The sequence below is a fragment of the Grampus griseus genome (genome assembly GCF_964374135.1).
Source record: "Grampus griseus genome assembly, chromosome: 10".
Lineage (NCBI taxonomy): Eukaryota > Metazoa > Chordata > Mammalia > Artiodactyla > Delphinidae > Grampus > Grampus griseus.
Window position 1 is genome coordinate 29327453 of NC_139004.1, and position 24097 is coordinate 29351549.

The 24097-nt window shown below is 47.4% G+C and overlaps 1 protein-coding gene across 1 annotated transcript in view; it reads left to right on the forward strand.

Annotated features, from left to right (window-relative positions):
• The window catches only part of CLIC5 (chloride intracellular channel 5), a 109139-nt gene that overhangs the window by 62216 nt on the left and 22826 nt on the right, over window positions 1-24097 (forward strand). The window contains exon 4 of the mRNA XM_082663308.1: window positions 6140-6246. Within this exon, the coding sequence (XP_082519434.1) occupies window positions 6140-6246 (107 nt within the window). The remainder of the gene's footprint in view (window positions 1-6139; window positions 6247-24097) is intronic.

Consider the following 24097-nt stretch of genomic DNA (forward strand, 5'->3'; position numbering starts at 1 on the left):
CCATTCCCTCCCCTGTGAAAGGATGACCCTTCATGCCCATCTTAGCCAGGCTCCCTCAGTCCCCGTTCAGCGGTGCCTTTGGGGGGCTGTTTCTCTAACCCAGGGCTCTCTAATCTATATCCCCAACAGGACCAAGGGGGCCCATGAGGATCCCCCCCCCCCCCGGAACTGTATGCCCATGTGTACAGGTAGATTCTTCCAGACGAGGGCCGTGATCAGATTCATCACCATATCATCCGATTCTGGAAAATTTCCATGATCCCAATCAGGTTAGGCTATGCAGGACATAGACGCCGCCTCTTCACTTCTCTCTCCACCTGTCCTGAGCTCTGCTTCATCTGGTCCAGGTCCCTCTGGACTGCGATGTGTGTAGGAGGTTTTACTAAGTCCATTCCTGACGTGTCAGTGACCCTACGTTCCGCCACGCCACAGTAGCAGAACCTCAAAACTCTGAAAATGCACAACTCCAGGAGGGCACCAAGGTGGGACCCTAGTGATGAGGCCATCAACCATTTCAGAGCCCCCAGGAGTGTCCTTTAGCTGCCTTTGTATGGATCAGACTGGGGTAGGTACCATAATTACCTCCCAGGAAATGTCAGCAAACCTGTGCTTCAGCCCTGCAAAGGGAGACCGGCTGTTCTGCCCACAGCAAAGCTACCCACCTCGGCTGGCTTCCCACCAACTCTAGCTGGGAGGTCGGTCAGGTGGCCCATGTCCAGAGGCCCCAGGAGGGCAGCCTGGCCTTCTGGTTCTCTAGGGGGCAGCAAAACCCCCGTTTCTGTTCCACAAACGCTGGTCGGCATGTGTTTCTCATCACACTGCTGTTTGTAAAAGCTGCCAGAGAGCCAAGAAATTGTGGGAGCCTTTTTCCCCTTAGCTCTATTTTTTAAAGGAAAAAACCCACACACAAACACTCCAGCAATCTTTTTAAAACATCACATTGGGTTCCACAAAGCATTTGGTGTCAAAGTGAGGAATCTAGGAAGTCAAGAAGTTTCCAAATGAGACGAACTTCCATCCTTCTCCTTAGACTGACCCAGTTAATGCTGCACAGGGAAGCGTCGGGATTATTGTTGACATGCTGCCTTTACCCTTCATCCTCATCCTCATGGAATGGCCCGAGTTAGTGGGATCCAGAAGTGAGAGTCAGGAGACCAAAGTCCGGCCACCTTTCTACACAGCGCTTGTTGTATGAACTTGGCCAAGCCTCGTGCCCTCTCAGACCCTCCCCATTCCCTCATCTCTGAAACTACATAGTCTCTAAGATGCCTTTCAGCAGAAGTTCTGTGATTCCACGAATTTTTCAAAGTGCTTTCCCAGAGCCGGTTGCGGTTTGAAATAAACAGTGGTAAAAATTCAGGGGAGTGAACGGGTAAAGTCTAGTTACATGTCTTGTCATTTAGTCAGTCAACTATCACTCAAGTATTAACAGTGTTCAGAGCCATACCAGAATTGGAAGACACTTTGCATTCATTATTTTAAGAAATGTTTATGGATATTTCATGATAGTAAAAATCACGAAGTTTCTTCTGATCCTCTGGGAGGTGGAGAAGCAGCCTCAGTACCAAGCACAGGATGGCATAGTGGCTGAAAGTACAGTAAGTCCCCTACATATGGACGAGTTCTGTTCTGAGAGTGTGTTCCTAAGTCCAATTTGTTCATAAGTCCAACAAAGTTAGCCTAGGTACCCAACTAACACAATCGGCTATATAGTACTGTTCTGTGATAGGTTTATAACACTTTTCACACAAATAATACATAAAAAACCAACAAACACAAAAAATAAAGAAAACATTTTTAATCTTACAGTACAGTACCTTGGAAAGTGCAGTAGTACAGTCCCACAGCTTGTGCTTCTTAGCGGTACCAGCTACATCTCACCGCTGCTTTTACGCTTGCTTCCAGACATCCGGGGCTTGCAGTAAAGATACTGTACTACTGTACTCTATACAATACTATACAGTAAAGTACAGTAAAGTACACAAAAAGCACAACCACTTGTAGAGGATGCATGCACGTGACAGCGTATGCCAGACATGTGAACTAACTTACATGACTGGACATGCGAATGCACGTTTGCATCTTTGAAAGTTTGCAACTTGAAGGTTCGTATGTAGGGGGCTTACTGTATGGGCTTTGGAGTCAGAATGCCTTGGGTTCTAATCTGAACCACCAGGTTGTGCTACACCGAAGTAACTAATTGACCACAAAATCTCAGTAGCTTAACAGAATACAGGTTTATTTCTCACTCATGCAGAGTCTGAGTGGGTAGTGTGGCCCTCTTCTCTTTTGTAGCTATTGAAATACATTTCTTCCAAGACTCCTTCAGCAGGGAAAGAGGGAGGAGAAGGATGATGCAAAATATTTTTAAAGCCCAGGGTTATGAGTGGTTACATCACTTCTCCTCCCATACTATTGGTCAGAATCCAGTCACATGACCCCAACCTATCTGAGAGGGAGGGGCAGGGAAATGCAGAGAGGCACGTGGGTATTTAATGAGCATGTGTGGTCTCTGCTGCAGATAAATTACTCATTCCCTCTCTGATCATCAATTCTCACATCTATAAACTGATGACGTCATGTTGATCTCGAGGGACTATTATTAAAGATGATACTGCTTAACCTAGTGCCTGACGTAGAGTCAGAGCTCATTATATGGCAGCTTGAAGAGCTAGAGAGGTCGGTGCCTCTTTTGTGACCGTCTCCCAGTAATCATAAAAACTACTGGTGAGCTTAGGTCTTAAATCCACAGTTCCCAGGGGTTGTCTTTTTATGAATAAGCCAGACCCCATCCACCTCCAGGGATCATTTGTTTAAGTAGCAGGGATAAGACAAGGCAAGCTCACAGTTCTGGAGCAGAAAAGTCAGAAGCATTAATCTGCTTCTCCAGTGAGGGTTTGGTGAGGTGAGGAAGCAGGAATAACAGAGAAGGGAGAGAGGGGACATCCTTCCACTTTTCAGCTTATTTGAAAATGGAGGGTCAACACTCAGGCTGCCAGAAGAGCCCCTGGAATCAGCAGAGGTCACCCCATGAGGACGAGATGACTGTTTCTCTTTTTCTCCAGTGTATCCCCAATGCCAGGGACAGGGCTTGGCCCCTGGTAGGTGCTTACTCCATGTTGGTTTAGTTGCATGGAGTCCTTTTGTTCAGGGGCGTGGTGGCCTATGGTTAGTCAGTGAGACGTCTTTTGGGACTCTAAGCCAATCAGAGCATTTCCATCTGCAATCATATCTTATTTTTTTTTGCTACTATTTACCAAAAAAAATTGTTTTGATGAGTGGCCAACTGTTTTACTTCCCAGAATGAAGCTTAAGTGCATATCTAAAATGAATGCATTTGAAATAAGATATCTTAAAAACAGAGTGGGGAGAAATTTTCATTATTGAGAGCAGGGGTTGGCCAACTTTCCTGGAAAGAGCCAGGGAGCATTTTTGACTTTGTGGCCATATAGTCTTAGTAGAGTAAAGGCAGCCATAGACAGTATGTAAGTAAATGGATGTGGCTGTGTTCTAGTTGTGAATGCTGAAACTTGAATTTCATATTATTTTCACATGTCACAAAATAATATACTTCTTTTGATTTTTTTTCAATTATTTAAAAGTATACAAAGTATTCTTAGCTCATGGGAGGTACATAAACAAATGTTGAGCTGGATTTGGCCCATAGGCCATCATCTGCTCACCCTTGAGTTAGAGAAATTGCCCATCTCTTTGATTGTCACCAGATGACATCACAATCTTATTTCAAAGATGTTTCTATAAATGAAGTACTATTTGTTAGCCTTTTAGAGAAACAGAATGTACCCTGGAACCCACTTATTTGCATATTTAAAATGCAGTGTAAATATGGAGCTAAAATAAAAGCACTTAACATCCTGTACAGTAGCTGCCCCAAATCTAGTCACCAAACTCTGTAAGGTTAATATTTGAAGACACACTTCCCACAAGGACAGTCTTCAAGTGGGACATTATGCTGTAAAGTCAAATCTCAATGAATCATAGTGCTTAGAAAACAGGACGGCCCTCGCATGGTCTCCCTGAACACATGGCCCTTTTTTTGCCTGTCTTGGATTTGCTGCCCCCCAATCATGTTTGGCCCACACTGGCCATGAAGAAATGGTCAGATTAGTGGAAGTCTGATCAAATGATGGCATAAATTAAAAAAAACCCAAAGGAAAAATGCATTATCTAGGCTCTTCTCTCTTTACATTATTACCTTATCAAGCAAAAACAAGGAGCACTTTGTATATATTAAAATAATTTAAGACATTCCATTTTAAGAGCATGCCTAATTCTATGTGAGAAAGCCAAAATAGGGATGGATGATCCTAAATTCCCTCGTCTTGGAAGATTAACCTAGCATCCTGCAGGAACAATTGCTTTGTACCCCAAGTCAGAGCAGATGAATTGATGATTCCCAGGGTATTCAGGAAAATATGTGTGCAGAACCTGTGCCGAGCGCCCCCTCCTGGTGGTTGAGGGGAGTTCCTCCATGGTGCTCAGCCCAGCTCCAGCGGGTGTTTGGGAGCTTGGAGGGTAAACAGCAGAATCGGTGAGAGGCCACAAGACATGGAACTTAAGATCTGGGCTTCCAGAGTGAAACTGCCTGGGTTGGGCTCCTGGGTCTGCCACCTGGCCACGTGAACTTAGACGAATTGCTTAGCTTCTCTGTGTCTCGTTGGTCTTCTGTGGGAAATGAGGCTAATGACAATACCAATGAAACTGAGGAGTAAATGATGAAACTGCGAAGGGGTTCGAACAGTGTCTGGCACGTAGTGGACACAGTACAAGTTAGCTTTTGCTGATATTGGAGAAGTGGTGTGATGCAGTGGGAGGGTCACTGCTTCAGCGCCCAAAAACTGGGTTCTCAGGGTCCCTCCAGTATTTATTCCTCATGAGCCCTCAAATAGCCATTTAACGTCTCTGGTCTCCAGTTGCTTCCCCATAAAATGCGGACGATAATGCCTCTGTTTCTGACTCTTGCCAGAAGGCTGGACCCAGTGACTTTCCGTGGACTCGTCCAATGGCAGTATCTGAAATTTGACAGCCACCTAATGTGGCCCAGGAGTGGGCGGTCCTAGCTAATGGTCAGTGGAGAAGCCAAAAAATGAAAGAGCACAAATACTTGTTACAGGCGTTTTGGTTCAAGTTATTTAAAACATTAAACCAAAAAAAAAAAAAAAGATTTTGTATTTTAAACATAAAGTAGCCAAATAGTTCTCAGTCCACACGATTCACCCAGAGATCACAAAGGTCCACATACTTGGTGATGATGATGAGCAAGCAATTGTCCCCCGTCTCCTCCCACCCTTGCCTGGCCATCCATGTAAAATGTTTGTGAAATAATATTTTTTGAAAATTAGAATGGCTTGTTTTGATGGTGCCAGTGGGGTCAAAGCAAGTTTGCCTCATTTGGTCTCAAGGCCAGTAGGAAAAAACCCTCACCCCAGTTTGCCTCTTATACTCTTCTGGCTTCAAAATGGAAGCATGCATGAGGGAGAGGCGCTGGGTCATTGCAAATATATCTCCATGCCTGGAAATAAAACAATTGTAAATGCTTGTCCCACTGACGTAGCCTGGTAGTTTCTGCATCTGATTCCTGCACACAAAGAAGAATATTTCAGAAGAGGACCATTCCTTTCAAGAGATGATTTCGAGACCTCAGTGCCAAGGTGCCTAGCACCTCCTTGCTCCTAGAATTAACTCCTTGCAGCTAGGATTATAATCGCAGGCCTGGCAGTGGATAGTTATTTTAACACGGGTTGGGGGAAAGTCTGGGACCCCACCTGATGCAGAGGAGAACTCACTGAGAATTTTGACTAAGGCCTGGGCATTGCCGCATCATTGTTTGTGGTCCCAGGAAGAGAATACACCCTGGACCCTCTGAGTGGTGCTCTGGTTTTCTGCCCACAGGCTGCGTTCCTGGGCAGTTCTCCACACCTCACTGGACTCTAGTTTCCTCTATCATTGAACTAGAGATGCAAGTGCCCACCCTCCCTAGAGGATGGGTTGGAGAAACACCAAAAGATTTGTAGATCCTGCTAGAAACAAGAGTGTTTCCTGCTAGAAACTCATCGTGAGGTGATGGGAAGGGGCTCTGAGTTCTCACTGACCCTAGAACACTGGTCTTGCATTCCAGGTACCCCAAATTGGCTGCGAAGCACCGGGAATCCAACACAGCGGGCATCGACATCTTCTCCAAGTTCTCCGCCTACATCAAAAACACAAAGCAGCAGAACAACGCTGGTAAGTGGTTCCCTTCTACCCAGAGCCCCTGGTGGCACTGTCCCCTGCCCAGGGCATCTTCAGACGCTCCGACCAGAGAAGCAGCTGGAATCGGTGCTTTTATTCACTCGCCCTGAGGCCCCCTTGTTGCAGGAGAGTGGGTGGTAGGTCTTGCTTTCTGGCCAGTGCAGGAGAAACGGCCAGTGAGCCTTACTGTGGACCTGGAGGAGGGATGCAGTATGTGTTCTGAGCCTGCCATAGTGCACATCATGACACACCGCACACAGGGTCCTGCCTCGGCCGTACTACCGTCTGTTTGTCCCCAGTTCATGACCCTGCTGCGCTCACAGGAAGTCCTGTTTGGAACAACACATTGCGGCTTCCAGGGGGTTGACCAGAGCCCATGGTGGGACAGGGCAGTCACCGTGGTGGTAAATGCTCAAGGCAGAGCCTGGCCCTCTGCATTCCCCCCCACGGCAAGTGCAGAAGGTGCTGGGAAGCCTCTTCTCCAAGCCTGGCTCAGCCTCCACCCGGCCCTTAATTTCTAGCATTGGCCATAGAACTCAGACTTGGTTCTCTTCTGGTGCCTTCTCAGAGGGGTTCGAGCTCCTCATTTAAGCTGGTAGCACTTTTAGTCCCTCACTTGACTTGGTCCGTTAAGCATGAGCTGAAGCAATTTGAATAGGACTGTCACATCGAGCATGTGTAACTTTAGAACAGTGTTAGTCCCTGTGAGGAGAAGGAAGAAGGATGGGGAAGTTTGCTTGCCCTCCGAATAGGAGGATGGAGCCCAGGGCTGAGCCAGGCAGAGCAAGGGCGTCACGAAAACTTCGTGAATGAGTGAGGGAATGAATGGTGATTGGCTGGACAGCACTTCTTGAGTCTTCATGAATGAACAAGGAACTGAGTGTGTATCAGACGAACACACGATGGATCCTGAAACAAGGTGGTCCATTTGTTTGGACCACCTTGGAGCTAACTGCTGCAGGAGCTCAGAAGAGAAAGACATCTCTTCGGACCAAAGTGACCAGGAAAGGCAGCCAGGATGAACTTTTAGCAGGAACGGTGGTGTGGTGGGAAGTAAATGATCCAGTTAACAGCCGCTGTGGAGCTGGATCGTGCCATGCATAGAACTAGATTCTAGAAAAAGAACTAGAAAAAGACACGCAGTCTTCAAGGCCTCCTGACTGGTACAGAAGAAAAGGCTTAAGTTCACAAAAATACCAAGACAAGACGTAAATGGTGGCTTCACCAAAGGGAGTCTGATTATCTGCCCTGTGAGGGGAGGAGAGCGTATCTGCCAAAGGGGTTCAGGAGTAGGAAGGAGTCACCTCTGGGTCATCTGAGAAGATTTCCTGAAGGGGTTTCACCTGGGTGGTGAAGATCCAGGGGGAGTCAGTTGGCCGGGAACATAGGATGGAAGACGTGGGGAGGGTGAGAAAACTCCAGTGACAGAGACCAGAGAAGCATCTGGAGTCTGCAGTGCCAGCTGGGGGGACTGGATGTTATCCTGTGGGCAAGGCAGTCATTAGAGGTGCATGAAGAGGCGCTGCAGCGAGAGTGGCCTTTTAGGGGCAAGAAACAGGAGAAGCATGAGGGAAACCTTTTAAATTTACTCAGCGCTTTCGCTTCGTTGATGTTTGCAGCCTGTGGTGTGTTGAGTATTATCCCGCAGTCCGTATCCACCTGGGACCTCAGAATGTGACCTTATTTGGAAACAGAGTCTCTGCAGATGTAGTTAGGTAACGGTCTCGAGATGAGATGATACTGATTTAGTGTGATCCCTAAATCCAATGACTGGTGTCCTTAGAAGAAGAAAAGGGGACACACAGAGATGGGGGTGGGGGCATGTGAAGACAGAGCAGGGATTACAGTGCTGCAGCCACAAGCCGGGGACCGCTTGGGGTCACCAGAAGCTCAAAGGGTCAAGGAAGCGTCCCCCCGGAGCCTAGGGAGGGTACGTAGCCCCGTGACACCTTGACTTGGCTTTCTGGTCTCCAGAACTGGGAGAGGAGAGATTTCTGTTGTTTGAAGCCACCCGGTGTGTGGTCCTTTGTGGTGACAGCCCTGGGTGGCTAATGCAGCCCTCACAGCCATCGATCGTGTGAAAGGCAACCCCTGCCCTTGCCCTGCTGCAGACCCAGAAGCAATGGGACGGCAGTGGCTTGTCCTCGCCCCCAGGGCCTAAGCTGGCTCTCAACCCCCGTTTTCAGATTCCACATCCAGCGTCCTTTCAGCCGCAGATAGCTTCCTTCATAGTCGCTGAAGCACCAGCAGACAGATTGTCTTAGCCGAGCCTTCCAGGCTTCTCAGGTTGTGAGTGGCATTTACATATGAGCCGTATTTACAGTTCTCCTGGCCCCAAAGCCTAAAGCAACCACTGAACATCACGTCTCAGTCTCTCGTAAACTGAACACTCGCCAATTTTCATTGTTTCCGCTTCTTCTGTTTCACCCTGTTTTCCTCTGTGATGGGTTTTGCGCTTGTGACTCCTTCTCCCCTAAAACTCATTTGCACATTTCAAAGCGCCAGTGTTTCCCTTGTCCCCAGTTGCCTGTCCCCCAGATCACAGTCCTCTGTGCTGTTCGCTCCTGCCTTTTAACAAGACACCAAGTTCTTCCTTCAGTGTGACTATAGCTTCCCCTCCCGCCCCCTTCACTTTTCTTCCCCAAGCCCACACCCTCAGTCACGGTCAGCTGGTCAGCTGACTCCACGAGTTCTCAGGCTCAGCCAGCCAGCACCCGGAGCTCCGGTGGGCCCGTCCGAGAGCTGGCCCCACGGCCCCACCCCACCCAGCCGCTGGCCTGTGAGACCATCCACACCCTGTCTCTGCTTTGTCCGAGCTCTGTACTCACAGGTCTCTGCAAGGGCATCAACGTCAGCCCCCAGGCTTCCCCTGACAGCCTTCTGCATCTTCAGCTCTGCGTTTGTTTTTCCAACATCCTTTTTTCAGACTGTCCCTTTTGTGTTTTCAACTTTTTTTTTTCTCTTGAGCAGAGCCCTCCCTCCACATAATACCCCAGCACCCTCCACCCAGCCCCGAAACACACCGACTGTCTTCTTGGTCCTTTTCTGCCATGTCAACAACAAAGCGTGAAAACACCCCACACTGTGACCTGGGTCTACATGATGGATCAATTCTCCACTCCCGCGGTGGATACAGAAACCACCATTCAGGATCTCCCTGTTGTTCACAAATCCTCAAAAAAGACCCCAGCTACTGGAACTCAAGACCCCATCCTGGAGGAGCCATCCACAGCTAGCACCCAAGGGAGTTGTCCGTTAGTTAGTACATTCAGTCATTCATTGATTCATTCAACAAACACAGATTACACGAAGTGGATCCAAGTCTGAGCTAGTGTTTAAAGGGTGCTCCTTGCGTGCCAGGCACCGGGCTGTGTTCCGGACTTGCCAAGACAAATGAGACAACACCATCGTCCTCGATAAACTAACCATCGACAGGGGCCTGTGAAACATGCAAACATGCAGTTACTGACCTGGGTTTGAGTCCCAGATCTGCCACTTAGAGCTGTACCACTTTGCCCGAGAGACTTCTCTCTGAGCCTCCGTTTCTGCATCTGTAGAACATACTTAATAATGCTTTCAATTTCATCAATCTGACAAATAAGGCCATTAATAGCATATCCAAGGTTTGTCATGCAGTCATTTATTTATAAGTTAATGCATGTAAATCCTTTAGCACACTGCCTGACACGTCATAAACGCTCTTTAAATGTTAACTTTATTACTAGAGCAAAAATGAGACACACACGAATACTGGCATCAGAAACTGCTGCTTCAGCTCTTACTTTCTGACCCCTAACCAGCACTTCCAAATCTCCCACTCATGTAGCCTCTTTTCTACTTGTTTAATTTCGGTTCCCATTTTCCGGGTGCATTTTCCTCCTCTCCAAAGTATACAGTTGCTCCCTTGGTCCATGGATGTGGAATCGGCAGGTTCAGAGGGCTGACTGTCCTGTGCCACTTTATAAAAGGGACTTGAGTATCTGTGGATTTTTGATACCCGAGGGAGTTCGTGAGTGAGAAGAGCTCTAGGGATGACACCCAAGGATCCCCCACAGCTGTGGGGTCAGGAGGGTCTGAGGGAGCGGAGCCAGGGAGGAAGATAAAGAAGGAGTAGCAAGTGAGGAAGGGGGCAGGGGGTTGGGGGGTCGTGAAGATGAGGAAGAAAAACTTTACGGAAAAGATTGATCTATGATATAAGACACTGCCCAGGTCATGGGAGGCTTTGCCTTTTGTGTTCAGCTTTCTGGACTTGTCCTCAGGCATCCTTCTCCGACTGCTTCTCTCCTCTGCACCATATCTCAGACCCTACTCAACAGGAGAGTCAGGCTGACCCAGGAGCACAGGCCCTTCTCCCTTGGAACTCGAAGGTGCAGCGAGAGACCAAGAAACCACGTGGCCCGAGGAAGGGCGTCTTGGAGGTGGGAGAGAGCAGCCCTGCATTTAGATGTGGCTGTAGGAGTCCCTGCCCTGGGCCCCACACATTCGTGCTTCAATCTTGCAAGGAAAGGTTTTGTCATTTGTTGAGTCTTGAAGGTTTATAGAGTTCTGCAGCAGAGGACGGTGGGGAGGGCGCCAGCACGATCCGTCCCGCCTTTGGCATGTCTGGTAACGAGCCTGGAGTTAGCCGTGCTCAGCTCTGCCCTGCTTCCTGCATCCTGCATCCCGCCTCTGCCTGGCAGAGGCCACTTTTCAGCCATGCCGGTGGCCCCATCTCTAATGTCCTCCCTCTCTGCGAGTACCCATCCTGGCCCTTCTCCGTTCACCTTCCTCAGAGATGCCACCGTGGCACACAGACCCCAGGCGACCCAAGACTGGGCAGCAGCCCCCAGACTCAGCAGTTCCGGCTCCCCTCGCTTCCCAACCCCACAACTTGCTCAGCGCTCTGCCCGCTGGGATGTCAGTTTGGTGTATCCCTTCCCTCGAGGGGTTTCTTTGACACCCTCCTTTACCTTGTCACTCCCACTCTTCTCTGTCATCTTGTAAGAGGACCTGGGCTTTTCTCTCTGAATATCCATCTTGTATTTTGCATTTTTTACCCTCAAGCTGCTGTTTGAACAGACTCTTAAAAACCTCTGCCAAACCCCTTGGCTTTCAAGAAGCTCATTGTAGCTGTTTATTCTAATCCTGGCATAAATTACTATATTTTACTTTCTTTTCCCCCAACCTCTCTTTTTTCTTCTGCTTCAATCCTGTCCATTCTACTGGCTTATTTCACTTTTTGTACATACTGCAGGGTCCAGGCAGTTAACAAATGGATCTCATGTGTGTTTCTAGTTCTCTATTCTTATTCGCTATTTTTAAAGTCCTTTTTTAATTCCTACAGCCCTATCACGTGTCCCTAGATATAGTTAATATCCCTGCCCACGTGACCATCTCATTTTTGGCTTGTGTCTCATTCTCATGTACTTTCCCCCATTTTCCATCACCGTTCCTTTATCCTCTGCACAAGCCCATGTCCACGGGGCTCTCTTCCCCTGCTAAGAGGTCTAAAAAGTCCCAAACCCCTCTGTTTGTGTCTAATCCATAGATCATATGCAGCCTTGTGGCTTTTCCTTCCTACATTTGCATATTCCTTTTTCACACCTCTGACACAGGCTGCCTGTACCACCTATTTCTGTGCTAAGTGTTTTTCCCACCGTTGGTCTTTCAACGCTCCCTCGAAATTCCCTCATCTCATCCCCCCTCAAGTCTGGCTTTCTCTCTTATTTCCGCCTCTGTATGCATCCGTCTTGGGGGCTTTCTTTCTAATTTTGAAATGTATACGAACGGCTTTATAGCCACTCACAGGGACACGTAAAGCTCTGCAAAGCAACATACCCTAGAAGGAGGTGAGAAAGAAAAACAAGGCGGGTCATAAAACGAGCTCAGGGCGAGCACAACGGGAAAGGCAGCTCCCAGAGCCCCAGTGCTGAACGCAGACAGCAGACCACGAGACCCTGGTCAAGATGGAAGCAAACCAGCCTCCCAGGAGAATGACAAGTATTCCCGATTTGGGGCTTGAGTCGTAGTCATAGAGGAGCTGTTATTGTCATCTTCTTTGTCCATTCCCTCCTGTGACTCCCCTTCCTGTTCTCTTGGAGCCCAGGCCCGCTGACTTCATGCCAGTATGACTCCTCCGTCTTCACCCCGCCCTTGGGCTGCACCCCTCCCCGCCCGTCTCCTCTTCAGTCCTCACTACACCTGACATCCATTTTCTTCTTTTTCCTGCCTAGGCCTGTTTCTCTCTCTGTCTTTTTTAAATCTCCTTCATAGACAGAGTCTTTTTTTTTTTAAGTTTCTTTTTAAGTTTTGTGTTTTTTTTTGATGTGGACGAATTTTAAAGTCTTTATTGAATTTGTTACAATATTCCTTCTGTTTTGGTTTTTCGGCCACGAGGCATGTGGATCTTAGCTCTCCGAACAGGGATCAAACCCTCACCCCCTGCCCTGGAAGGCAAAGCCTTAATCATTGGACCACCAGGGAAGTCCCCCATAGACAGATTCTTAAATCCACACTACATTGTATCTCCATTTATTCAGTTTCCATGCAACCCAATCAAGGGTGGCCTAGACCAACCTTCATAAGTGTCATCAGTGGTGCACGTGGGGCTAAATCCAACAGGCATTTAATTAATTAATTAACTAATTAATTATTAATTTATTTTTAGTATAGTTGATTTACAATGTTGTGTTAGTGTCTGGTGTACAGCAAAGTGATTCATGTATGTATTTATGTATATATATCTATTCTTTTTCAGATTCTTTTCCATTATAGGTTATTACAAGATGTTGAATACAGTTCCCTCTAGGTCCTTGTTATCTATTTTATATATAGCAGTGTGTACTTGTTAATCCTGAACTCCCAATTTAGCCCTCCGCCTCCCTTTTTTTTAATTGACACATAAGCTTGTATTAGTTTCAGGTAGACAACATAATCATTCAATATTTGTATTCATTGCAAAATGTTCACCACAATAAGTCTAGTTAACATCCATCACCACACACAGTTACAAAGTTTTTTCTTGTGATGAGAACTTTTTTTTTTTTTTTTTGCGGTACGCGGGCCTCTCACTGTTGTGGCCTCTCCCGTTGCAGAGCACAGGCTCTGGACACGCAGGCCCAGTGGCCATGGCTCACGGGCCTAGCCGCTCCGCGGCATGTGGGATCTTCCCGGACCAGGGCACGAACCCGCGTCCCCTGCATCGGCAGGCAGACGGTCAACCACTGCGCCACCAGGGAAGCCCGTGATGAGAACTTTTAAGATCTACTCTTTTAGCAACTTTCAAATATGCAATGCGGTATATTATTAACTATAGTCGCCATGTTGTACATTACATTCCCAGGTCTTATTTATTTTATAACTGGAAGTTTATAGCTTTTGACCCCCTTCACCCATTTTGCTTGCTCCCCACCCCCTGCCTTGGGCAACCACCAATCTGTTCTCTGTTATCTATGAGCTCTGTTTTTTGTTTGTTTTGTTTTTAGATTCCGCATATAAGTGAGATCATACAGTATTTGTCTCATTTCACTTGGCATAATGCCCTCTAGGTCCATCCATGTTGTTGCACATGACAAGATTTCCTCCTTTTATGGCTGAATAATATTCCAGTGTGTGTGTGTATACACATATATATCACATTTTCTTTATCCATTCATCCATTGATGGACACCTAGGTTATGTCCATGTCTTGGCTATTGTAAATCACGCTGCAGTATACGTGGGAGTGCAGATATCTTCTGAAGTTAGTGCTTTTGTTTCTTTGGATAAATACCCAGAAGTGGAATTTTTAGTGTTTTTGTTTCTTTGGATAAATACCCAGAAGTAGAATTGCTGGATCATGCCTGTCTCTTTTTATTATGACTGATGGGCCCCTGTGCTGTGTTTGCAAAGATGTCCCCCTTTCTAGCTATGGAAGACACTGGGATATCCTAACATACTCCTGCTAAAATATTTGCCCTAGTAGGATACTTCTAACTTCCTACATAAAGTCCTAAAGCCCCTTCCTTGGACACCCATGATGTGCTGGCCCCAGTGCTATGTGTTTAGAGTCCCATGCTTGCACTGAGTTGTCTCTCTAGCTGTTGACCTTTATTAGTTGTAAGTGCAGTGGCCGTATTTTCCAAACTGAAAAAGCGTATGTCTAACAAATTGCCTTCATTGAAAATAATCAAATTATAAGAAATCAGTACTGTCCCAGAAAATCCAGGACATATGTCTCCAAATGAAAAGCACCTGGCTTTTTGGTCCCCAGTCCAAATCCACACCTGGCTGCCACTGTGGGGGGGGGGGGGGAGGGGAAGGCAAGTGCGTCACATTTCCTGCCACCTCCTGGCCCCAGATCCTTGACCAGACAAATGAGTCTCCATTAGCCATGAGCTTCTCTGAGCAGTCTTGGTTCTGTTTCCAAATAAGGATCAAGGTTTCCTCCCTTCCTGAGGCTTGTGTCAGCGGCTTCACTTCCTGGGACCTGGAAGCAGGTAGCAGGCACCCTGGCTTTATTCTGAGAAAATTGATAGTCACAGCCACGTATCCTGAAGAAGACCCTCAGCGTATCTAGAAACCTCGGTGAGCTCATCTCATCGTTGGGCTGGTCATTCTCTCTGGATGGACATGTGACTGAAGGCCTACATCGTGGGTATCAACACAATATCAATTACTCTCATCCTGCCTCTCTCGCCCCCAGCATCTCCCGAAGCCTTCAGGAAAGGCAGCTTGAGCAAACCAGCCACAGCTGGATTCCTTACTCCTTCCTTGTCTCCGTCCTCCATTCAGGCCCGAATCTTCAAATCCCTCCTGTCTTCTCTTCTAAGAGGTGGCCCCCGAAGTGGGCCATGCTCCGGGTGGATGCTAGTAGAAAAAGAATCTGCCTGTAGCACTGGCGATCTTCTTTCCCTGCCACGTTCTCCAAGGCTCGTGTCCGCATGAGCTCACCCCTGTCCGCAGCCTGCCTGGCTCCATCAGACCAACACACAGACTCCTCCTGCGTCCAGCTCTGCTCATGCTTGCCCCTGCATCAAAGTGCCTCTTCCCTAGCACATGCCCCTCACTCCCTTTTTTTTTTAATTAATTAATTTATTTTACATTTATTTTTGGCTGTGTTGGGTCTTCGTTTCTGTGCGAGGGCTTTCTCCAGTTGCGGAGAGCAGGGGCCACTCTTCATCGTGGTGCGCGGGCCTCTCACTGTCAGGGCCTCTCCCGTTGCGGAGCGCAGGCTCCAGATGCGCAGGCTCAGTAGTTGTGGCTCACGGGCCTAGCCGCTCCGCGGCATGTGGGATCTTCCCGGACCAGGGCTCGAACCCGTGTCCCCTGCATTGGCAGGCGGATTCTTAACCACTGCGCCACCAGGGAGGCCCCCTCACTCCCTTTTAATAAGATCTGTAAGAGCCCTTAAGTACATCTATTAAACAAGACAATCCCCATTGGATGTATAGAAAATTGAGGATCACAAGACTTCAGCTCAATATTAAGAAGTTTACAATTAAATCTGCAGAATGGGCCACCAACTAAAGAGAGAGGGTCCCGTCAACGGAAGGGTACAAAAAGAGACTGGACCTTCAGAGGTTGGACTTTTTCCTAACCTAAGTGGTCGACTATTATAAGACACTTATTTTAAGTACCACTAAGAAACAAAATGTGCCTTAAAGTAAACAAAAATGCTTTCACTTAAACTCTAAGATTTTCATGGTAAGACGCAGTCTGATTTCGAAGATGTCAAATGTGAAAAAATGTGCCTCTTAGTCTCGATGAAATATGGAAGGCAATTCCCATAGCCCTTTTTTTCGTGGGCCTCTCACTTTTGTGGCCCCTCCCATTGCGGAGCACAGGCCCCGGACATGCAAGCTCAGCGGCCATGGCTCATGGGCCCAGCTGCTCCGCGGCATGTGGGATCTTCCCAGACCGGGGCACGAACCCGTGTCCCCTGCATCGACAGGAGGACTCTCAACCGCTGCGCCACCAGGGAAGCCCTCCCATAGCCCTTTTTAAATCTAACATTCTGTTACTTCCTAGAGGCTAAGCGTGAAATGTCAAACCCTCCCTTCTGCTTGACCTTGAGCTACCCTGTTGGAAGGAAAGCGAATTGAGGTCAATACTGCTTCCAGATCCCTCTGGGATGGCTGTCCTAACCCCATATCCCTTTGTCTCTCCTGCCTGGAAACAAGTAGTGCTTATCTCTTAGCTCAGGGTTTGGCAAACTTTTAGACTTTTCAGGCTCTGCAGGATGTCGCCACTGCTCAGCTCTGCTGCTGGAAGAATAAAGTGGCCACGGACAATACGTAAACCAATGGGCGTGGCTGTGCTCCGATACAACTTCTTTTATGGCACTGAAATTTGAATTTCACAACATGTTCAGGGATCACAAAGTATTATTCTCTTTTGACTTTTTTTCCAACCATCCAAAACTGTAAAAAACATTCGTAGCTTCAGGGCAGTGCAAAACTAGGCAGTAGGCTGGATTTGGCCCTTGGACTGTAATTTGCTGAGCTCTGTCTTAGACAGTCCAGGGCTACAATAGCAAGTTCTCTTAATTTCTATGCCTCTCATCCTCCTTATGTCTAGTATAGAGACTATAATAGTGTCCTTTTTTGCATTGTCATGTTAGTTAAACGAATGCATGCATTAAGGCACTTCAGACAGTAGGCACCAACAGGTGATGGCTGTTACTGCTTCTGCTGTTCATTTCATGAATCCTCCCCCAGATCCCATGGTACCCACCCTTTGGACTGGGCAGTCCAGCTTTCCCGGTAATGTAGAAGTATGTGCTGCCCTCTTCTGGCAGGTGGAGGAATCAGCGCGAGGGACAGCTCCTCATGTTTTAGTGTAAGGAAGCCTATGGACTTTTAAGCATCTTCTGCGTTCAGGGGCTCGGTTATCCTGAGCTTTAGTTGGGAATTCCAGAAGACGCCAGGTCTCCTTCGGGGGCTTGAAGCCATCTTGCTTTATCTGTCCCCTGCACCCAGGGTGGGGCATGTGTCCCAGCCTGATGGATCCTCCAGAGGTCGCTGGCTGCCTGGTGATAAGCTGTCCTCCATCAACTACTTCTTCCTCCCTTGCCTCTCCCCACTCCATCACCTCCAGTCTTTGCTTTTATGAACTTCCTTGACCTAAAGTAGGAAAGTATTTGAAAGGAGTCAGAGCGGCCTGGGAGGGCCGTTAGCCCAGAACTAACAAGCCCCTTACTATCAAAGCCCCCTGTGCTTTTTCCTGCAGCCTCGTGAAAGCCAGCTTCTGTGGGGGCAGGGGTGGAGCGTCTCTGCAGATTCCCCGGGATGTGGCAAGCCGCGTTCAGAAGCCAGTGTGCATATATTATTCCAAGCCAACCGTTTCCATCCCAGGCCCTTCCTTCCTTCACCTCTTCCTCCCTTCTGCCCTCAGCCCCAGGTCACGGTGGGCCCAGGCTGGAGGCCAGGCCTTCCCAAGGGGATGGGCACGACCCTCCCTTATTCAGCCTCGTGCTCAGAGATGAAAGCTAAGGCAATATGTCAAAAGGAGAAGGAACGTGCGTTGTAATCGCGCTGCTCAGAGACAGAGGTCCTGAGGTGGCGTGGGCTTCCAGATCTATGCTATAAGAAACCCCAACGTTTTCTTTTAGAGGAAGATAGCTGTGTCCAACTCGGGACAACGGGTTCCCTGGAAGGAGGCCCGAGCCCAGGCTGTTATCACAAGGGCATCTCCGGGGTGGTCCCTGGACTACCACAGTGCAGAGGGTAACGCGGGGGACTGTCTTCCCACTTCCTCACAAAACAGCCACTGCTGTCTCATTTCAAAAACGCCTCTGGTCATAAAGGAGCCCTTCAGGCTGCCTTCCTTGGCCACCCTTGCGTGCCCGGGGCCAACTTGGGGTATTTCGTTTGTTTGTTTGTTGGGTTACCGTTTTGCTTTGATTAACAGTCTTACGAGGAAAAACCACCTAGGCTTGGTGGGACCCACCTCCGAGGTGTGGAGCGCCCTGCAGAGATGCTCGGCTGTCTTCACACCCGCGGAGGGTCCTTGAGGCTAAGAGCCGGAGGGAGGGGAAGGGTCGAACAATTCCTTTTGGCACCTACAGCGGCTGCCCAGAGCATCCCTCCAGAGGGTCTTGGATTTGGCGTATGATCAAGGCCGTCGCTGTGGCCATGTCTAATTTCACAGATGTTGCTCCTGAAATGAAGTCTTCAGGAAGGCTGTTGGTGGCATTGGGCTGTTGAAGGCGGCAGGCCTGGGGAGGGAGGAGGGGGAAAGGGGGATGGCAAGCAGGGTCCTGCGTGGGTGGGCGCATTCATTAGTGGAGAGAGCCGCCGTTAGCTGTGTGGGCTCCCGGCAGCAGAGCTGAGACCACCAACACCATTCCATGTGCTGGAATTTCCCGCCGTCTGACCAGAACGAGCTCGCCTGGTCTGGCCTGGCCTCGGATCAAGGCCTGGGGAATAAGGAACATTAAATGACTAATTCGAACACGAGTTCACTGCTCTCGCACCTCGGGCTACCGTTACTTTATCCTGTGCAACGGATACAGACTCTTACACAATCTGCATGTGGGAACTCAATCTCTACCTTTCTCTCTCTCTCCGCCTCCATGCAGACATCCACACACACAAACAGCTAGTGTGTGTTCTGATATTTCTATGTGCCAGCTACGGCCATTACATGCCTCCTCAAATAAACAGGGTCATCGATCAATTAATCTGAAAAAAAAAAAAAGTGCTTGCGTGTAAAGTTGTATTAGTGCCAAGACACGATGGGGTAGCTTTGCCGTTAAGCCCCATGGTGTTCAGACCACAGAAGCATGGGGTGCGTGTGGGTGCAGGTGTCTACGTGTCATTGTGCGCGTACCGGTCTGGAGGGCTGTAGTTGGTTTATACGGTGACTGCACTCATAGTCTCTCATCTGTGATTAGAACGTAGCTTTGAGGGAAAAGTCCCCCTCTTCTCTGTTGACTCTCGGTGGAGAATGGCTCTGGGGAAATGAGCACGTAGAATGGGTTCCCCATTTGTGGTGGAGCTGGGGCTGAAAATGACAAGATGTGAAATCCAGGTAGTGGGTTGAACCTTCTAACCAAAACTTCAAATTCACCCCAATTATGAATCCTCCTTGTCAAATCTGTGATGATCTTATCCAGGCAGGATGGGCAACATTCTCTCCATTTCACATGAGAAAAGCTGAACCGTGGATAAACTGTTCAGAAGACATGATGGAGCCAGCAATGGACGTAGGGCAAACCAGGCACTTCTCAGCTTTTAAACTCTTTTGCTACAAACCAGTAATACTAAAACATAAGAATTGAAACCAGGGGTTAAATCCAGTCTGGTATTTATCAGCAACTTAGAGAGGATTATTTATTCATTTATTTAAAATACTTTATTTTCTTCCTTCTTTTTTTTATTATTTATTTTCTTTACCTTTTTGGCTGCGTCGGGTCTTAGTTGCGGCACGCAGGATCTTTGTTGAGGCATGAGGGATCTTTCGTTGTGGCGTGCAGGCTTGTCTCTAGTTGTAGTACGCGAACTCCAGAGCGTCTGGGCTCTGTAGTTGTGTCGCGTGGGTTCCAGAGAGCGTGGGCTCTAGTTTTGCAGCACGCGTGCTCTCTCGTTGAGGCGCCCGAGCTCAGTAGTTGTGGCACGCGAGCTTAGTTGCCCCGCGGCATGTGGGATCTTAGTTCCCTACCAGGGATGGAACCCGCCTCCCCTGCAGTGGAAGGCAGATTCTTTACCACTGGCTGGACCACCAGGGAAGTCCCGAGGATAATTTATTGAAAAGCAAAGTTGCTACACAGAATATTGACTTTAAAACCTCTAGCTTTCTTTAAAACCCTGCTCTAGACCTGTCTTTCCGGAAGGCATCCCAACCCGCCTCCAGCCTATTGGTGAGTTCAGCCTGAGAAGCCTCATGCACTAAAGAGACACAGAAGTTCAGGACTTAAGGCTCAAGTGGCGCTTCACTTTGCCTTGTGATCCAGACCATTATCCAACTTGGACGTCCGTTTGAATCCCCCAGGGGCCTTGTGACAATGCAGAGATTGATGCAGTGGGTCTAGGGTGGGGCCTGAGGGCTCCCAGGTGCTCCTGATGCTGCTGGTCCAGGAGGGAGCTTTGGGAAGTAGGGTCTAGGCAGCAGTCTCCATGGAGACAAGCTGCCTGTGTCTCATTCATCATCCTCATCCCCAGAGCCCAGCTCATCATCTAGCCCAGAACAGGTGCTCAATAAACATTTGCTAAATGAATGAACGAACCATATCCCAAACACCCCGAGATGCCCCAACCCTCTCTGCTCGTTTACTGAGAGAGGATGGAAGGGCTGACCCTGCTCCACCCGTGTCAGGAGCATTTCCTCCAGGATGCTTCCTGTTCCAGCCCGTCCCGCACTCACCTTTAAGCCTGTCCCACTGTACAGCCCCATTCCATTCTCTTGGTTACCCCTGACACTTCCCAGTCTCCTTTTAAATTTTATGATACTCTAGGGCTAGAACTGTCTCTCAGCTGAGAATATGTCATGCTTATATAACCTCTGTTATATTAAATCCAGTATCATGATAGGAAAAAAAAAAAAGAAAAACCTCATTTAAAACCAATCAATAGGGCTTCCCTGGTGGCGCAGTGGTTGAGAGTCCACCTGCCGATGCAGGGGACACGGGTTCGTGCCCCGGTCCGGGAGGATCCCACATGCCGAGAGCGGCTGGGCCCGTGAGCCATGGCCGCTGAGCCTGTGCGTCTGGAGCCTGTGCTCTGCAACGGGAGAGGCCACAACAGTGAGAGGCCCGCGTACCGCAAAAAACAAGCAAACAAAAAAACCAATCAATAAAAGTATAAAAATCTGAACAGTTCCCCCACGAAAGTTGTCAGTGTGGGTGGTGGTGTTGGCTTAAATGGTACTTTTCTTCTCACCCTCATTTTTATAACTACATTCAAGGAACATTATATTCGGTGTTAAAGGTGAAACATCACCAAGAGCGGGAAGAGTAAGCGCCCAGACTAAATTCTAGTGTTCTTCCAGCCAGAAGCCAGGGGTCAAATTATTTCTCTAGGAAATCCTAGTTGAAGAAGCATTTAATGATCTGGATCATAGTAAGAAATGCGGTTCTCTGTGCGCATGTCCAGAACGCCTTCCATTCCTGAATATTCCAGGGAAGAGGGTCCCACCCAATGATTTCTCAGCACCCCCCTGCCCAGCTCTAACTCTGACGGTCACATGCCCGCTGTCATTTGCATTGACAGCTACCCATGTTTTGTTTCCATGGTGGCGATCTCAAAGCAAGCTTCCTCAACGCTCTGCCCAGGTCCGGCCCTGGCCTCCGTACTGCTTGCGTCGCTTGTCAGGGGCTGTGGATTGGTGATGGCCTTTGCGTCTTGTTTGGCTCTGATGACCCTGCAAGAGGGCATGCCAGGCCAAGCAAATGGAATCCCTGCATCCATCCCCCAGAAACCAAGGGCTCTCAGCACACAAAGAAGGGAGCCATCCTAGGTCCTCTAAGGACAGGAAGCCAGTTGCATACACATAGAGGGACATGGGGTTACAATTTAGGGCCTCTCATCTTCCCTCAAACCCCACTGAACAGCTCAGTCTTTCAACAAATACGTATTCAGTACCAGACACTGCCCGAGGTGCTAGCATAATAAGGTAATAATGAAGTATTGGCAATATCTATGCGTACTGGCAATGGCTGTGTTTGGCTGCATAGAATACAAACCTGATCACAGAACCTAAAGCAAATATTTATTTCATTTTACTTAGCAAAAACCTATGTAGCATTTGATCAGTACTATGTGCCATGCCCTGCTCTAAGCACTCTTTATAAATGTTTATTTCTTTTTAAAAATTTATTATTATTTTTTATACAGCAGGTTCTTGTTAGTCATCAATTTTATACGCATCAGTGTATACATGTCAATCCCAATCATCCAATTCAGCACACCACCACCCCCACCCCCTGCGGTTTTCCCCCCTTGGTGTCCATACGTTTGTTCTCTACATCTGTGTCTCAACTTCTGCCCTGCAAACCGGTTCATCTGTACCATTTTTCTAGGTTCCACATACATGCGTTAATATACGATATTTATTTTTCTCTTTCTGACTTACTTCACTCTGTATGACAGTCTTTAGATCCACCCACGTCTCAACAAATGACTCAGTTTCGTTCCTTTTTATGGCTGAGTAATATTCCATTGTATATATGTACCACATCTTCTGTATCCATTCGTCTGTCGATGGGCATTTAGGTTGCTTCCATGACCTGGCTATTGTAAATAGTGCTGCAATGAACATTGGGGTGCATGTGTCTTTTTGAATTATGGTTTTCTCTGGGTATATGCCCAGTAGTGGGATTGCTGGATCATATGGTAATTCTATTTTTAGTTTTTCATAGAACTTCCATACTTTTCTCCATAGTGGCTGTATCAATTTACATTCCCACCAACAGTGCAAGAGGGTTCCCTTTTCTCCACACCCTCTCCAGCATTTGTTGTTTGTAGATTTTCTGATGATGCCCATTCTAACTGGTGTGAGGGTGATACCTCATTGTAGTTTTGATTTGCATTTCTCTAATAATTAGTGATGTTGAGCAGCTTTTCATGTGCTTCTTGGCCATCTGTATGTCTTCTTTGGAGAAATGTCTGTTTAGGTCTTCTGCCCATTTTTGGATTGGGTTGTTTGTTTCTTTAATATTGAGCTGCATGAGCTGTTTACATATTTTGGAGATTAATCCTTCGTCTGTTGATTCATTTGCAAATATTTTCTCCCATTCTGAGGGCTGTCTTGTTTATGGTTTCCTTTGCTGTGCAAAAGCTTTGAAGTTTCATTAGGTCCCATTTGTTTATTTTTGTTTTTATTTCCAGTACTCTAGGAGGTGGATCAAAAAGATCTTGCTGTGATTTATGTCAAAGAGTGTTCTTCCTACGTTTTCCTCTAAGAGTTTTATAATGTCCGGTCTTACATTTAGGTCTAGAATCCATTCTGAGCTTATTTTTGTGTATGGTGTTAGGGAGTGTTCTCATTTCATTCTTTTACATGTAGCTGTCCAGTTTTCCCAGCACCACTTACTGAAGAGACTGTCTTTTTTCCATTCTATATCTTTGACTCCTTTGTCATAGATTAGTTGACCATAGGTGCATGGGTTTATCTCTGGGCTTTCTATCTTGTTCCATTGATCTATGTTTCTGTTTTTGTGCCAGTACCATATTGTCTTGATTACTGTAGCTTTGTAGTATAGTCTGAAGTCAGGGAGTCTCATTCCTCCAGCTCCGTTTTTTTTTTCCCTCAAGACTACTTTGGCTATTCGGGGTCTTTTGTGTCTCCATACAAAATTTAAGATTATTTGTTCTAGTTCTGTAAAAAATGCCATTGGTAATTTGACAGGGATTGCATTGAATCTGTAGATTGCTTTGGGTAGTATAGTCATTTTCACAATATTGATTCTTCCAATCCAAGAACATGGTATAGCTCTCCATCTGTTTGTATCATCTTTAATTTCTTTCATCTGTGTCTTATAGTTTTCTGCATACAGGTCTTTTGTCTCCCTAGGTAGGTTTATTCCTAGGTATTTTATTCTTTATCTTTATAAACGTTTACTTCTTAATAGGAGTTTGCTTTTCTCACATCACAAGAAGTCCAGAGAAGAGAGAATTCCAGGCAGTTGTAGTTCTTCAAGAAGTCATGCATCCAGCTCCTTAGAGCACCTGATTCTCCATCTTGAGTGTGTGACTCCCATTCTCATGTCACAAGATAGTTGCTCCACTTCCAGACATTACATCTGAGTTCAGGCACTGCCAGCTATGTCTTGTTTTTTCTTTCCCAGAAGCGTATCCATCAATTTCCACTTAACATTTCATTGGCAAGAACTTGATCATTTGGCCTCCTCTAGTCTGGGAGTCTGGGAAAATAAGTATTTGTGACCCAG